The sequence below is a fragment of the Ctenopharyngodon idella genome, chromosome 4 (assembly GCF_019924925.1).
Source record: "Ctenopharyngodon idella isolate HZGC_01 chromosome 4, HZGC01, whole genome shotgun sequence".
Classification (NCBI taxonomy): domain Eukaryota; kingdom Metazoa; phylum Chordata; class Actinopteri; order Cypriniformes; family Xenocyprididae; genus Ctenopharyngodon; species Ctenopharyngodon idella.
In genome coordinates, this window is record NC_067223.1 from 19,343,260 (window position 1) to 19,358,335 (window position 15,076).

Genomic DNA, 15,076 nt, shown 5'->3' on the forward strand with positions numbered 1-15,076 from the left:
TCAGAAGACGCGAATCGAATCATATGATTTCAAGATGAACGACGGTGTGTGTGTATGGGTCGGCTTTCAGTTGTCGAGCTGCAAGTTTTTATCCTGTTTAAAGATATTTTTAACTAAACAAGATGGAGTTTAAGATAGAATATGATGAAATGGATGAGCATGTGGTAGTTTCAGTCACTGGCAAAAGAAAACGGGGTCAACCTCATAATTCTGCCCGTTCTAAGGCTAAAGAAAAACGTTACAGTGGCAATGAAAGGATTTCGCGAATAGCATGTAAACACAACAGCGTTTCGTGTGCTGCTGTGACTCTGACAGAAACGGACATTACCTACATCAAAGAACAGCTCTATTCCACCCACGACAAAGTGAAACAAGACGCCATCCTGCTGTCTCACTTGGATATTATGCAGTGCAAGCGGAGGAGACCGAGTGCTGTAGAAGCCGAGAAGCGAAGACAGAGAGACATGACTATAAAGTATGCCGTCTTAAAAGAAGACCAAACCAAAGTTCCCGTCTGCCAGGCTTCATTCCTCAGCATTTTCTGTAAGTAAGATTTTTTTTTTTCTCATAACAAATTTCTTTTAGTTTTGCATTCGTGCCTGCAGGGTTTTTATTTCAATTACATTTTCAGAATCGGTGTTATTTCCGCAGAATAATATCAAATTTATTTTGCATCTCTGAAGGAACTGTATTCTATGGCTGCTTCCTTCAAACTGAGCCGAAGTGCTGTTTGTGTGGTTAAAACACAGTTTCCGGTAAAGTTTGTGGCTTTACAAGATGATGAATAATATGGAAACATCACAAAGGCAAAACAAAGACATATTATGACATTGGTGTGGAGGAAATTATTAGTTTTATCATCCCAATTGAAAAATAATATTCTTTAAAGGGTTAGTTCACCCAAAAATGAAAATGTCCTCATTTATTACTCACCCTCATGTCGTTCCACACCCCTAAGACCTTTGTTAATCTTCGGAACACAAATTAAGATATTTTTGATGAAATCTGATGGCTCAGTGAGGCCTCTATAGACAACAATGCCATTGAAAATCTAAAGGTACTAAAAACCTATTTAAATCAGTTCATGTGAGTTCAGTGGTTCTACCTTAATATTATAAAGCGACGAAAATATTTTTTGTGCGCCAAAAAAATTAAAAAAAATAATAAAGACTTTTCAACAATATAGTGGGCCGATTTCAAAACACTGCTTTACGAATCGAATTAGTGATTCGGATCTCCTATCAAACGGCTAAACTGCTGAGATCATGTGACTTTAGTGCTCCGAATCGCTGATTTGATTCGTAATGCTCCGAAGCAGTGTTTTGAAATTGGCCCATCACTATATATTGTTGAAAAGTTATTTTGTTTTTTTGGCTCACAAAAATATTCTCGTCACTTTATAATATTAAGGTAGAACCACCGAACTCAAATGAACTTTTTAAAATATGTTTTTAGTACCTTTGTGGATCTTGAGATTTTCAACGGCATTGTTGTCTATAGAGGCCTCTTTGAGCCATTGGATTTCATCAAAAATATCTTAATTAGTGTTCCAAGGATGAACGAAGGTCTTACAGGTGTAGAACGACATGAGGGAGAGTAATAAATAACATTTTAATTTTCGGGTGAACTAACCCTTTAAGTAGCTGCTGACCTATGTCCAAGAAGACTGTCATCAGAAAAAAAGCTCCAAAGGTGCACTGTTGTTATGAATGGTATGTAGTTAAAGGGTTAGTTCACCCAAAAATGAAAATTCTGTCATTAATTACTCACCCTCGTGCCGTTTTACACCTGTAAGACGTTTGTTGATCTTCGGAACACAAATTACGATATTTTTGTTCAAATCCGATGGCTCAGTGAGGCCTACGTAGGAAGCAATGACATTTCCTCTCTCAAGATCCATAAAGGTACTAAAAACATATTTAAATCAGTTCATGTGAGTACAGTGGTTCAATATTAATATTATAAAGCGACGAGAATATTTTTGGTGCACCAAAAAAAACAAAATAACGACTTATTTAGTGATGGCTGATTTAAAAACACTGCTTCAGGAAGCTTCGGAGCGTTATGAATCAGCGTGTCGAATCATGATTCGGATCACGTGTCAAACCGCCAAACTGCTGAAATCACGTGACTTTGGCGCTCTGAACAGCTGATTTGACACTGATTCATAATGCTCCGAAGCTTCCTGAAGCAGTGTTTTGAAATCGGCCATCACTAAATAATTCGTTATTTTGTTTTTTTGGCGCACCAAAAATATTCTCGTCGCTTTATAATATTAATATTGAACCACTGTACTCACATGAACTGATTTAAATATGTTTTTAGTACCTTTATGGATCTTGAGAGAGGAAATGTCATTGCTCCCTATGTAGGCCTCACGGAGCCATCGGATTTCAACAAAAATATCTTAATTTACGTTCCGAAGATTAACGAAGGTCTTATAGGTGTGGAACGGCATGAGCGTGAGTAATAAATGACAGAATTTTCATTTTTGGGTGAACTAACCCTTTAATTGCATTTACTTTGAGCTTTTACTTCTACATGATATCGAAAAAAAAAAAAACAGGAAAAGTTGTGTCTGCATGTGAATGCCTGTAATCAGGCAAAATAACTCGGACGATTTATCATATCACACCAACAATGCATTGTTTTAAACATGTAAACTGTTGGAGTTTATGCTTAACATTGAAACTAGTATTACCTTTTCGAAATAATCCATTAAACAAGTTGAGGAGGCTGCACTAATATTTTCAGTTCCATTTGTTTGTATGTTGTTGTCTTAAGGACAAGCCCACAATAGGGGAATATCATTAATATTCAGGTAATATTCATGCCACCCTGTGGAACCAAATATTTCAGGAACTAAATATATTGTAACACCGGTCATCTTCTCCCATGCGGTCACGCAGGAAGAAACGATCTCTCGGCAGACAGCACATATAGACACTTGGCTAGAAAACACCAGGTTGCCGAATCATCTTCCAATACTTAAGATTAATAAAATAGTCTATTTGACAGTTACAAGTTTTATTATGACCCGTAATGACCGTATAGTGTAGTTCAGTGTGTTTTCAGGAAGTGCGCAACATGACTATTTTTCAGCACTGATAATTTGATGAATCTATGCAATTTAGCCCCAAACTGGCTCCAAATACAACATTTTCATTAGATGTTGCAGGCTACTTAAAATTCTTAGTCAAGAACAACATGTTTAGTGCAAAAAATGACGTGCATGATTGATCTGTTGTCATTTGTTGGTAATATATGCATGATTGGTTTGATGATTTGTGTTTAAGAAATTTCACAGCCAGTAGATACGTAAATAGATAAATATATTTCATAGATGGATAAATAAATATTATATTGATACTTTTTTTTCCTAATGCAATAAGCTGTTTTTTTTATCTCAAGTATGATTGTGTAGCTACTTTTTCCCAGCTGTGTTTATTTCTGACATTTGCATTTTCCTCTTTATTTTAATTTCAGGTGTCAAGAAAGATAGAGTCCAAGGCATTGCAAAGTACTGGTTTGAGAACGGCAAAGCACGTCCTGAAAATCGTGGTGGTTCCAGGCAAGAAGAGGACACTGCAAAGGGGGAGCAGGTTTGAATACACACACAGTCTTTTTCTTGTAGAGCAAGCCACTATGCCCGACGTGAAACACCAAGGAGAAAGTTCCTTCCTAGTGACTTGTGTAGCAAAAATGCATAAGATGTTTCTTGAGTAAAATCATCAGCAAGTTTCATACTCTACTGGAGCATCTTTGTCCATGACTTTAACATGGCCTTTGGTCATCCTGCCAAAGATGTGTTCTCTATTGCAATTAATGATCCTGATCTGTCTGCTAAAGAGAAGCAGAATAAGATTCTGCTGTACACACTACACTGTCGCCATGCCCATCAATTTTATGACACACTAAGTGGACGATACTTTCACCGTCTGCTTTGACATAATGGAGAACCTGATCCTTCCAAAGTCTGCAGCTGGCCAAACGTATTATTTGCATCAGTTATATATTTATGTATTCAGTGTTGTTTATATATATATATAATATTTTAATTGATTGATTAATCGCCAGATCAAGAGGAATCGCTGATTGCCCATAGGAGAAAGCGCTGTGCCATCCTCTGCACTGTGCACGAATGCACACCTCACTGGTGATTGATGTATGCCACCAACCACCGCTGTATTGTCTGTTTGAATGAGAACATGTCGGTCTCTTACCAATGGCAAGAGATCCTGCAGGGCTAAGTGAACAGCTTTCAGCTCCAAGCAGGTTTGTATGCCAATGCCTCTGGGCACTCGTCCATGCACTGAACACTGGTCTGCTGTCGCAGTGGGCTAATTTACATAACTGGTTATCAGCTGAGACAGTCAAACTAACAGTCAAACCGCGCTTACTACCTATACTGATTTCCTGCTCAAACATGCTCAGGTTAAGCCAGGACTTAAGCCCACCAAGACATGTGGGTGTTTCTACAATGCGCGCTGTCCCTGATTTCACTCTCCGCGGGACGTGGTGCTATAACCAAAGCTAAAAGCGAAAAAGAGGCTGCAGCCGCCATCAGACACAGTAACCTCTGAAATGTTTTCAGAGGAACGGCTCTCCCCTGTGCAAAAGAGGTCAGGACATTGAGAATAGTTTGCACGACCATCGAGCACGAGTCCAAAATCATTCATAAGAATGCGATGGACTGACAGGGCTCTAGGCTGCATTCATGCACTTCGTGAAAGTACAAGGGGCCAAAGGTAGTCCGAACAACAGGACTTTGGACTCATAAGCGAAACCTTTGAATGCAAACCTCAAAAAGACTCTGTGATGAGGGGCAAAAGTAGGCAAGTCCACTGCCATGAAATAGTCCCCAGGCTGAATAAGCATGAGGATCTGTTTCATCATGATCATTTTGAACGTGCCCTTTGCCAGCGTTCTGTTCAGTGGCCTTAAATCCAAGATTGGGCGCATAACACCACCATTTTTCACAAGATTCCTATTGTTCCTTGGGCACTATTTATAATGTTTGTTTGGCCAGGAGAGAGAGAATCTCTGCAAGTAAAAGCGGAGTGCTCTGCTCCAGCACTTCTGATATGATCACACCGCTGAAGTGCGGCGCTCTGCGAGCAAATTGAAGTGTATAGGCATTCTTGACAACCCAATCTGACACTGCCGGAAGTGCCATGCACTTACGTAGCTTGATAAGGGACACAGCGGTGTCTGCTGCGGTGAGGGCTGCGCTTCCGTCTGCAGATATGACAGGTAATGGATCCGCAGCTCGAGGCACAGGGATATTCACATCTGTCACCTTGGGCTGCACCAAGATTTCGTTCTGCAGAATGTTGCCCTGAGGGGAGGTTTTGAGGTGGAAACAAGCTCTGATATTGTGGTATGTTTGTTTTTGTGTTTATTACAACTCTTTGAAATGGTAAAACAACATTTAAACATTGCTTGCTGCAACTCGAACACGCTCTCTTGGAATGCGGTCCTTCTCTCTCCATGGACATCGTTCTCTTCCTCTGCATTGGACTGGACTGGCGGGGAACTTGTTTCACGCCCTAATGGGACTTCTTGTTAGTTCTGATGAATCACTGGTTCAGGATCAGATTGCAAGCTCATGCTTGGAGCAATCTCCCTCAGGTGAGCATTGGCCAGCTTGGGAAGTAAGTGGGTCATCATTTTAGACTGTTTTTGCACCTCTGCAATATTCTCTGAGAATGCCCCTACGGCATCACCAAAGAGGCCTTGGGGGTTCACTGGGCGTCGAGCAGCGGTGATTTATCTGAGTCACGCATTCCTGTGAGCATGAGCCACAGATGCTGCAGCACTACCCATGCTACACCCGACTCCTTGGGTGATCTTATTCGCTGCACACAGGGTGAGATCCACTGCTAACAAAATGACTCCAGGTCCAGGCCTTCCTCATACAGGGACTTCAGGAGTCTAGTCTGAAACACTTGCAGGACTGCCGTCGAATATAGGCAATAAGGGTAGGCGGACTAATGGAAGGTCTGCCCCCAATTGCCTCATCCATGGCAGCATACCACTTCAAGGATGCTGCTGTGAGCTCACCGTCCTCGGTGCTTAACCCTGTAATTGGTGGACATCAGTATAGGAGACCAGGGGCTCTGGTGGGTGATGAGAACGCAGGTGCTGGGCTGGTGTTATCTCATCAGTAGAGCCTCCTGAGGGAGCTGTTCGTATCCTCTCTGCGTTGAGCACAACAGCGAGCCTCGTGCAGAGAATATTGATAAGCAGGTCCTCACAGTAGTGGCAATCAGATCCTCGTAGGTTTGCTTCGGTGTGGGCATGGCCCAAGCACAACACAAAGCCGTTGTGCAAATCCGGGAACTGTTATCGGCCCGCCAGACATGCGGTATCCTCGGATGGACATTCCGTTAATTCGCCGGAACACAGGAGGGGATTGCTTCTCTTCTTAATTGCTATTATTCGCACAGATTATTCGCACAGAAGCCTGTGATTAATTGTGGTTAAAAAAAAAAAAAAAATCTATTGACAGCCCTAACATATATAAATATAAATAATATACAAAACGTGCAGAGAATTTTTGATTCTTGATTTCTGATCACTTCTTGCAGTGCTTTTGTGGAGCAAAATCTTAAAGGCCAAGTAACAGCCACATTTGTGACATTTGTGTATCGTGTCAGGAAGGGCGTTTGGCATAAAACCTGTGTGTGTGTGTGAGAGAGAGAAGCGGACCCTGCAAATGAGCGGGAATAACACTAGGAAGATGGATGAATTTTGTTACTACTAATACAACAGTTAATGACTATTTAAATTGTGTAATTAAAATGACTGACTTTGTATTCTGTTTGAACATTTCTGTAGGATCTCAAATGTCCAAAGACAGAGGAGAGCACTGAGGATGGTGAACTCACAGAAGTATCCTGGAAGTGGTATGATGCCATGGATGAGGCAGTTGGAGGCAGACCTTCAGTTAGTCCACCTTCCCTTATGGCCTCATCTGATACAGATGTTGCTTTGACCACATCAGCCTCAGTGAGCCCAGAGCCAGAGAGAACTGGGACAAAAAGAAAAAACTTTGAGGACCTAATGCGGGAGATGGAGGAGAGGGAGGCTGAGAGAGTGCGAGAAGCAACAGAGAGGGAGGAGAGACGATGGCGGGAAATGGAGGAGAGGGAGGAACGTAGAGAAAGAGAAAGACAAGAGCGAGAGGACAAACGGGAACGAGAAGCCAGAGAAAGAGAAGAAAGAAGACATCAAGAAGCAATCGAGAGAGAGGAAAGGAGAGAGAGGGAGGCCAAGGAAAGAGAAGAACGATTTCTTCGCCTTCTTGAGATTATTGCAAAAAAATAAAATATTTCTTTTAATAAAATTTATTTTGATGTAAATGTGTGATTGATTTAAGAATTTCCATTCTTAAAATTTCTGTAAACAAGCATCCATTCTCTAAAATGCTTCTTTTGTAGTGTATACATATTATAATTATATGTGGACTATAAAATATAAGTATAAATATATTTTAGAACAAACATTTTAGGAATTCACTGTAAATTATAGACTTTTCACATATTTGCCAATCTCTTCTTGAGAGGTTAATATAATAACATTTAAATATTTTTTAAAATTATGGGTGTTGTCTGAACATTATTGTTTTATATTAAAAATATAAAACATATGTTTATTATTTTGCTTTATCTGACTACTAGAAAGCAAGAAAGACAGAGATCACCTGCCTCATCAAAATCCAGCTGCAGGATTGGCACAGCTGTGTTCAGGTGGCAATAAGATGATGTGAGGGTCACAGTCTGTTAATGTGTATTAGAGAAGTGCCAATCAGCTCTAACATCACCCGAATCCGCAGTTACATACAAATCATCCACCCACCCGCACCCATGATTTTCTCTGATTTAGATATCCGCACCCAATCGTCACATTACAATTATTCAAACTCTCAGTGTTAAGCGAGATGATATGGTAACATTACACTGAAGTAGGCTGCTTTAAAATGAACATTTATTTAAAGCAAAGGTTATTTTTTGGCTAAATTACATTTTTTAATAGCCTAAACCCAGGGGTCGGCAACCTATATCAGGATTTCAGAGGGGTCTTAAGTCTAAAAAAATGTAAAAATTAAAATTTTAGTCCTTAAAAAGTCTTAAATTTGCTGAAGTATTATGTTCCAGGTCTTAAATAATTCAGCCATACATAAACATCTTGTAAACAATGTGTCAGGTCACAAACCTCAGAGAAGACATTCATTGACCATAAACTCTGTACTCTAGTATAGAGAACATTTTACAAAGAAATAATATAAAAAATAACTATTACATATTCAATATATTTTATACCATTAACATTTTTTATCATAATGTTAATATTATAAAAATGGACTTACATCAAATTGTATCCAAATCAGTTATTAATTATCCTTTAATAATCATTTACCAGCTGTGTAGTTTACAACATTAGATTTTTGTCCTTGAGAAAAATAAACATGTACTATATCCATGTATCAAAATGAATAGATATTGAATTGAAAGCTCATGAATCCAATCATGAAATGTGTGTCCCCTCCACACTGACAGTCTCAATCTCAATACATATTTTATTAAACATTTTGTTTTATAGGATTAAATTCTCTTATAATTTTCTTATATTTAATTCTACATATTCTCACTTGATTCTTCAGTCCATTGAGTCAATAATGTGCTTGAAAGCACAAATAAAATAAAGGTAAAACTATACAACGAGTTTGTCTTCAGAAACTCCACCCTCTTACAAAACCTACCAGGAAGTGACTAGTCATTATTTCTAGCTTTCATTTTTGCTGAAAGCTAAAACGAGGCAGTGTTGTGAAGAACAGAGGAGGACAAATTATATTAGGATTTCTGAATGAACCCAGATTAGATTTTGATTGTAATGGTTATTTTACTTTTCAAACCAAAGTTCAGAAAGTGAAAGTAAATTGTAGATCACTGGATCTTTTACAAACGAGGAAATGGATTCAAAATCTGCGGAAGAGCTTTCTTGTCCTGTTTGCTGTGAAATCTTCAAGGTTCCTGTTATTCTGTCCTGTAGTCACAGTATTTGTAAAGAGTGTCTACAACAGTTCTGGAAAACTAAGAAATCTCAGGAGTGTCCTGTCTGCAGGAGAAGATCCTCAAAACAAGAACCTCCAATTAATCTAGCGTTAAAAAACTTGTGTGATTCATTGATAAAGGAGGGAAATGAGGAGATCTGCAACTTACACAGTGAGAAACTCAAACTCGTCTGTCTGGAGGACAAACAGCCTGTGTGTTTAGTGTGCAGAGACTCAGAGAAACACGCCAATCACACATTCAGACCCATCAGTGAAGTGCTTTCATCTTACAAGGTAAAACTAATGTCTCTCATTTCAAGTGCTAAATACAGTGCTAAACATAGGAACAGTATTATTTATAGACCAGTATTTATTTTTGCTCAGACTAAATCTCCATGACTTCCCAGACAGCATGGTGACATTGATACAATGTTGAGTTTTGATCCAAACCATCATTTTGGTTGAAATTGACATTACAATGTTTAATGTATGTTGGAGCAGCATTGAAATTTTGATGAAAGTCGACAGCACACATGGGTGAAGACAGTGACATTGAACTAACAGTGATTTGTAGTTGATGAACAAGATCCTGCAGGTACGTATCTCTGCAGAACACTAGTGGGTGTTTCCCAATCAGTGGGGTGTTTTCAACCACTTTACCCGTTTTGCTCTAATCCACTGGGGGCTTGGTTTAGGGTGGGCCCTCATGATTTTAGCAAGTCTATTGAAAAATGGTTGAAAAACACCAGTTGTAGTTTGAAAATGTGCACTGATTGGTAAACACCCATTTTGGTTCTGCATGTGCACTTCACAGTAGTCCAATCATTTCCTCCTTATTAGAGAGAAAACAGGTGCATCCTATACAGTAGTGTTGTTTGTTGACTTTTTTGGGTTGCAAACAATGGTGCATCTTATTATTTCTCTGTTCTTTTTTTTGCACTTGTTATTTGCAGTTGATTTATTGTACTGAATCTAATGAGATATATTTATTTAAATAAGTTATTAAAGAGTTCCTTTAAAGTCCCCCTGTAGTCAATAATTTTATCCCTTAAAACTCATCTTTGATCACCAAAATCACATATTTAAACACTCACTCGCACAAGCTCCAACTTACTGAGGTAAATACTGCACAATGATATCGCTTTTTACAATGTCAGACACATAACGGTAATTAATATGATTAGCGTTCTGCTTGACTACATTATCAAACAGCTAATAATGTGTTGCTAATGTTACACAAACCATGTTCCCGTTCGTGAATCTGCCTTCTAACAATCAGTATCCTTACAAACGCTTTGAACAACCAAGAACGTCAGTGGAGAAAGGCGTATAGTTCATCTTAACATCGTAATATACATCATATACCCGCTATATTGCTAAATCTACCAGATTTTTCATATCAACAGAAAAATATATATCCTTCTTTTGAGACTCCCTTATGCAGTCAGTTAATGATATGCCGGCACATTGATGTGATTGGTTACAAGGTAGTTTATAACATCCGAAACACCAACGACTTCAAACCGCGGGTTTGAGACTGTCTTTGGTTTACTGCAGTTTTAAGGAGAAAATACTCAACAATGGTGTTGACTTGAGCAATAAAGAGAGGGGTGGGTTTGTTTGGGCTGATTTCAAATATCAACAGTGTTTAACAACCAATTTGAGAAATCGCATTTAAAAGTTTTTCCCCAAATTTTGAAAAAAATTAAATGCGCATGTTTTATAAATCGAGTGAACGAAATAGTAAATCGTGCGCACGTTTTAGCCTACTATTTTTTTCCTGCATGTCATGTCCGGGGCTCCGTAATTTTCAATGTTCCAACATCAACAGAACAATAACATTGATCAAACAATATTACTAATGATTATTTTTGTTCATTTCAATTTTAATTCAACAGCAATGATGTAGTATCAATCATAGTTGTAACGCTGTTATTACCATTGATGTTTTGTTGATATCTCAACATTGTTTCAGCATTAATTGCAGGTGCAAAAGTGATATTAAACCAGCATCACTTTGTAACGTTAATTCAATGCAATTAGCATTGACCATCAACACTGACTCAACATTGTTTCAATGATTACATGCTATCTGGGTTACTACTGATATTCTGCACTGAGCTTCAACCCCTCCGATGTTCACATCTTGAATGTAACAGCATTGGCACAAAACATGTTTGGTTTGAAAATCAGTAGAAATGTCATGGGTTACTAAATTATATAAACAAATGCATCCAAACATACAATGTTTAAACCTCTTAGCAACATAAGTTTCACAGATTTTCATCTTAACCTGTAGGAGGAATTTAATACAGCACTGACATCCTTACAAACCAAGCTCAAACAAGGAGAACAAATGAAAAAAGAGTATGATGGAATAATTGAACACATCGAGGTGAGGATATAAAGAGTTAAATACTCCACATTCACACACACAGAGTTTATTAATGACATTAGTGGAGTGTGTTTTAATACAGAGCTGACTGAAGTGAATGTGATTTGATTTCAGTCTCAAGCTGAGCAAACAGAGTGTCAGATTAAAGAAGAGTTTGAGAAGCTTCATCAGTTTCTCAGAGATGAAGAAGAAGCTACAATCACTGCACTGAGGGAGGAAGAGGAGCAGAAGAAGCAGATGATGAAGAAGAAGCTGGAGGAGATGAAGAGACACATCTCATCTCTTTCACACACAATCAAAGACATGGAGGAGATGATGAAAGCCAATGACGTCTCGTTTCTAAAGGTGACAAATCAATCTGGATTCATTCTTTGAGCATAAAACTACTTGCCAATGTTGTATAGAGAGACACTGACAATAAGTGTGTTGGATAAGATATTAAAATGTTTTCAAACTCTTTATTTTCCAGAACTTTAACGTCACAATGGAAAGGTGAGTGAGCTGCTCGTATCTCTTCTCTCAGTGGATCTGAACTCAAATTCACTGCAGTTCTGACTCCTGAATGTTCCTCCAGAGTCCAGATCTCACAGCCGGATCCACAGATGAGTCCTGGAGCTTTGATTCATGTGTCACATTACCTGGGCAACCTGTCCTTCAGAGTCTGGAAGAAGATGCTGGAAACTGTCCAACACAGTGAGTCTCAGCAGATTCGACACCAGTGCAAAAGATAGTTCAGATATACACTAAAACATTTGATAGAAATATAATCACTTGAATTTCTGTATTTCAGAAAATCCTCAGATTATACAGCGAACTCATAAAAAGTCTATTCCTTGTGGTCTATGCTTATGTATTAGGATACAATAGTGTTTATTGAATACTGATATTAAATCTGAAGCCTCAATCCATTCTGTCAGTAACTGAGAGACCATTGTTATGATCGCATGATTTATGATCTCTTGCAAGAAAGTCTTTATATGTGTTTTACATTTACATTTCTAATGCCATCATATTTCATCCACTAATCTGATGTTATTCTCTCTGCAGCTCCGTTGACTCTAGATCCAAACACAGCACATCCTCGGCTCACACTCTCTACTGATCTGACCAGTGTGTCGTACAGTGGTGAAGGTAAAAAGTGTCCTGATAATCCAGAGAGGTTTAACAGGTATCCATGTGTCCTGAGTTCTGAGGGCTTTAACTCAGGAACACACTGCTGGGATGTGGAGGTTGGTGACAATACATACTGGAGTCTTGGAATAACCACAGCATCAAACCAAAGGAAGGGAAATGTTTTCTTTAAGTCTAATGTCTGGCGTGTGCGGTACATGAACAGAATATACAGCTCACAATCCCCAGAGCAACCCAGGACTGCCTTTACTGTTAAAGAGAAGCTTCAGCGTGTGAGAGTTCAGCTGGACTATGACGGAGGAACCGTGTCATTCTCTAATCCTGTAACCAAAAACAATCTGTGCACATTCAGGACATCCTTCACAGAGACTGTCTTTCCATTCTTATATAATCGCTGCACAACTTCCCCTCTGAGGATTTTACCAGTTAAACTGTTTGTAACAGTAGAAAATCACAGTTAAATATGAGTGAGTGAGGCTGCCACACCGGATTCTGCAGTCAGGTGCAGTTGCTCCAGAGATTAGGCTTGTTTGACTTCATGCAGCGCTGCGCAGAGTGATCGGCGGCTGACTTGAGACAGCGTCGACGCCATGTGATTTTGACGTATGGCATCAAAGTACCGGATTCACCGCATGAAAACGCATTCGTGTTTATTCTAATGCCTTCAGTTCCACTAATGCTTGCAAATCTGTAATTTTATAACACTTAAAGCTCTTTTCATGTAGTCGTGATGTTTATCAAAATAAAACTGATAAAAACGTAGACCCCACTTTGGTATTTAAATTGTATATGCTTATGTCGAATTTAATTCTTGTACAAACAGACGTTGTAATTAGTACATAAATTATTGAATGAAAATGTCTCGGAAATATCTGTTTTTGAGAAATATTGCATTTATTTCACTTCGGCTGTGATAAAGTATGCAAACGCAACGGGAGCGTCACTACTGGAAGCAAAAAAGTGTCCGACTTCACGTCTCTGTTTTCATCTCCTCCCCAACAATCATGCTGTCTCAAGTAGAACAACATTTCTAACCAGCATGCACTGCTTCAAGTCAGCTGCCGATCGGTCTGTGCAGCGCTGCATGAAGTCGAACAAGCATATTGTGTTATTATTGGGAGATGAGAGGGTCTGTATCTCTTACCATTGGAAACAGCGTAACGGCTAACTTGGATCACATGCGGCACCTCAGCCTATCGTGTGGCAGTGACGTCAGTGTCCGCCGTTTAAAGTTTTATCACAGTCAGTTACAGCTTATGTTAATCAGTTTCTTGTGGATTAGCATGTTGGTCTTGTGAATAAATGTTTATATTTGGTGTTTTATCACTAGCAAATGAACAGTAGGATTGCATTGTTTGTGGAATGTGCTTTACTGTGGATTTGTGCTACAATTTTTGCTTGACCATGTTAAACATATCTAATCATTTTTGTAATACATTTTCATTTTAATTTTGCAACTTATGAAACATTAAAATATCTGTTTAAATGATATGATTAGGAAATAGCAAATGTAAATTCCAATCACTTAAAAATTTTGAGTTGGAGTGGTCTGAAATATTTTTTTTACAGTGTATAATTATGTCATATTGAAGGGGATTCTGGAATCCACTGCCGCTTCAATATCTTTTGAGTGCCGCACACATTTTGGCCTGTCTTGTTTGCCATGCAAGGGTAAATAAAGAACTTGTTGTTTGAATAAATACAGCATTTTCTTTTATAACTTAAGATTTTGGCCGAATTACATAAAAAGTGAGTGCCCACATAGCTACAATAAACTTTAAAATCTGTTAAGTTGATGAAAGTAATGCGATGCACTTACTGCCTGAAATGCTGCCGTTCTACAAACACGTGTCCAACATTCGCTGGTCAAAAACTTTCTAAATCCATTTCAGCTTGATTTTGGTAAAATGTTAATAATATAATGACACATGGAACTGTCTGACCATATATTAAGTCATTTTAACAGTGGCTGGCCCACAAAAATGAGTGATATAGCCTAGTTTTCTAAAAACTTATATTTATTTACTGTGTCAATATTGTGACTAATTTTTAAATTAGTGTGACCAAATTATTTAAAACAACATTTAATATTTCACTGATGTATTTCAACAGGTCACTCATGCACATCCTTTTGTGACATCTATTCCCATGTAACACAGAGCCCTGAATGTAGCATGAAGAAAAATACTGTCCATAAATTAAGAAATTATTGATCACTTTTTATTAAAATGTCCCTTTGTATTGGTTAAAACATGAGAAGCCAAAAAACATGAGAAATCTTTTTAAATATATTTCAAAATAAAAAAAAATGGCCAAAAATATATTTGCGTAAATGTATTTTTTACCAAAAAAAAAAAAAAATAAATTAAAACACATTTAAAATATATTGAAAAAGAATATTGAAAAATATATTTTGCATTATATATTTTAATCAAAGAAAATACATATTTTTTGAAGATTGTAAATTTGTAAAGTATGTTCTTTACTGAATTTTA

At 38.1% G+C, this 15,076-nt stretch overlaps 3 protein-coding genes and 1 long non-coding RNA gene across 13 annotated transcripts in view; 2 read left to right on the plus strand and 2 right to left on the minus strand.

Annotated features, from left to right (window-relative positions):
- Positions 1-7,352, plus strand: LOC127510668 (ensconsin-like). Its single transcript, XM_051890567.1, has 3 exons — positions 1-543; positions 3,487-3,602; positions 6,841-7,352. The coding sequence occupies exons 1-3, from the start codon at positions 123-125 to the stop codon at positions 7,327-7,329; spliced, it is 1,026 nt and encodes a 341-aa protein (XP_051746527.1). The 5' UTR covers positions 1-122; the 3' UTR covers positions 7,330-7,352.
- Positions 1-15,076, minus strand: part of LOC127510642 (gastrula zinc finger protein XlCGF26.1-like) — a 172,765-nt gene that overhangs the window by 25,237 nt on the left and 132,452 nt on the right. The gene's annotated exons all lie outside the window — the stretch shown is intronic.
- Positions 7,017-15,076, minus strand: part of LOC127510710 (uncharacterized) — a 16,372-nt gene continuing 8,312 nt past the window's right edge. The window contains exon 2 of the long non-coding RNA XR_007929701.1: positions 7,017-7,062. This is a non-coding gene — a long non-coding RNA (uncharacterized LOC127510710). The remainder of the gene's footprint in view (positions 7,063-15,076) is intronic.
- Positions 8,774-15,076, plus strand: part of LOC127510637 (nuclear factor 7, brain-like) — a 21,930-nt gene continuing 15,627 nt past the window's right edge. For 2 of the 10 annotated variants that reach the window (XR_007929687.1, XM_051890474.1), the window contains exons 1-6: positions 8,779-9,349; positions 11,355-11,450; positions 11,565-11,795; positions 11,920-11,942; positions 12,025-12,143; positions 12,498-12,679. Coding sequence is in view for 8 of the 10 variants with exons in the window: in XM_051890474.1 (XP_051746434.1) it covers positions 8,975-9,349; positions 11,355-11,450; positions 11,565-11,795; positions 11,920-11,942; positions 12,025-12,143; positions 12,498-12,679 (1,026 nt within the window). In the remaining 2 variants the exon portion in view is untranslated. Of the gene's footprint in view, positions 9,350-9,474; positions 9,651-11,354; positions 11,451-11,564; positions 11,796-11,919; positions 11,943-12,024; positions 12,144-12,497; positions 14,282-15,076 lie in introns of those variants that run through there. The other 8 variants (XM_051890473.1, XM_051890468.1, XM_051890477.1 and 5 more) reach the window with 8 other exon arrangements.

What these genes read in the sequence shown, in the direction of transcription:
- LOC127510668 (XM_051890567.1), top strand. Translation starts at nt 123, where the DNA reads ATGGAGTTTAAGATAGAATATGATGAAATGGATGAGCATGTGGTAGTT. An exon ending in TTCATTCCTCAGCATTTTCT is followed by an intron (nt 544 to 3,486) that starts GTAAGTAAGATT and finishes TTTTAATTTCAG; the next exon opens with GTGTCAAGAAAGATAGAGTC. An exon ending in ACACTGCAAAGGGGGAGCAG is followed by an intron (nt 3,603 to 6,840) that starts GTTTGAATACAC and finishes ACATTTCTGTAG; the next exon opens with GATCTCAAATGTCCAAAGAC.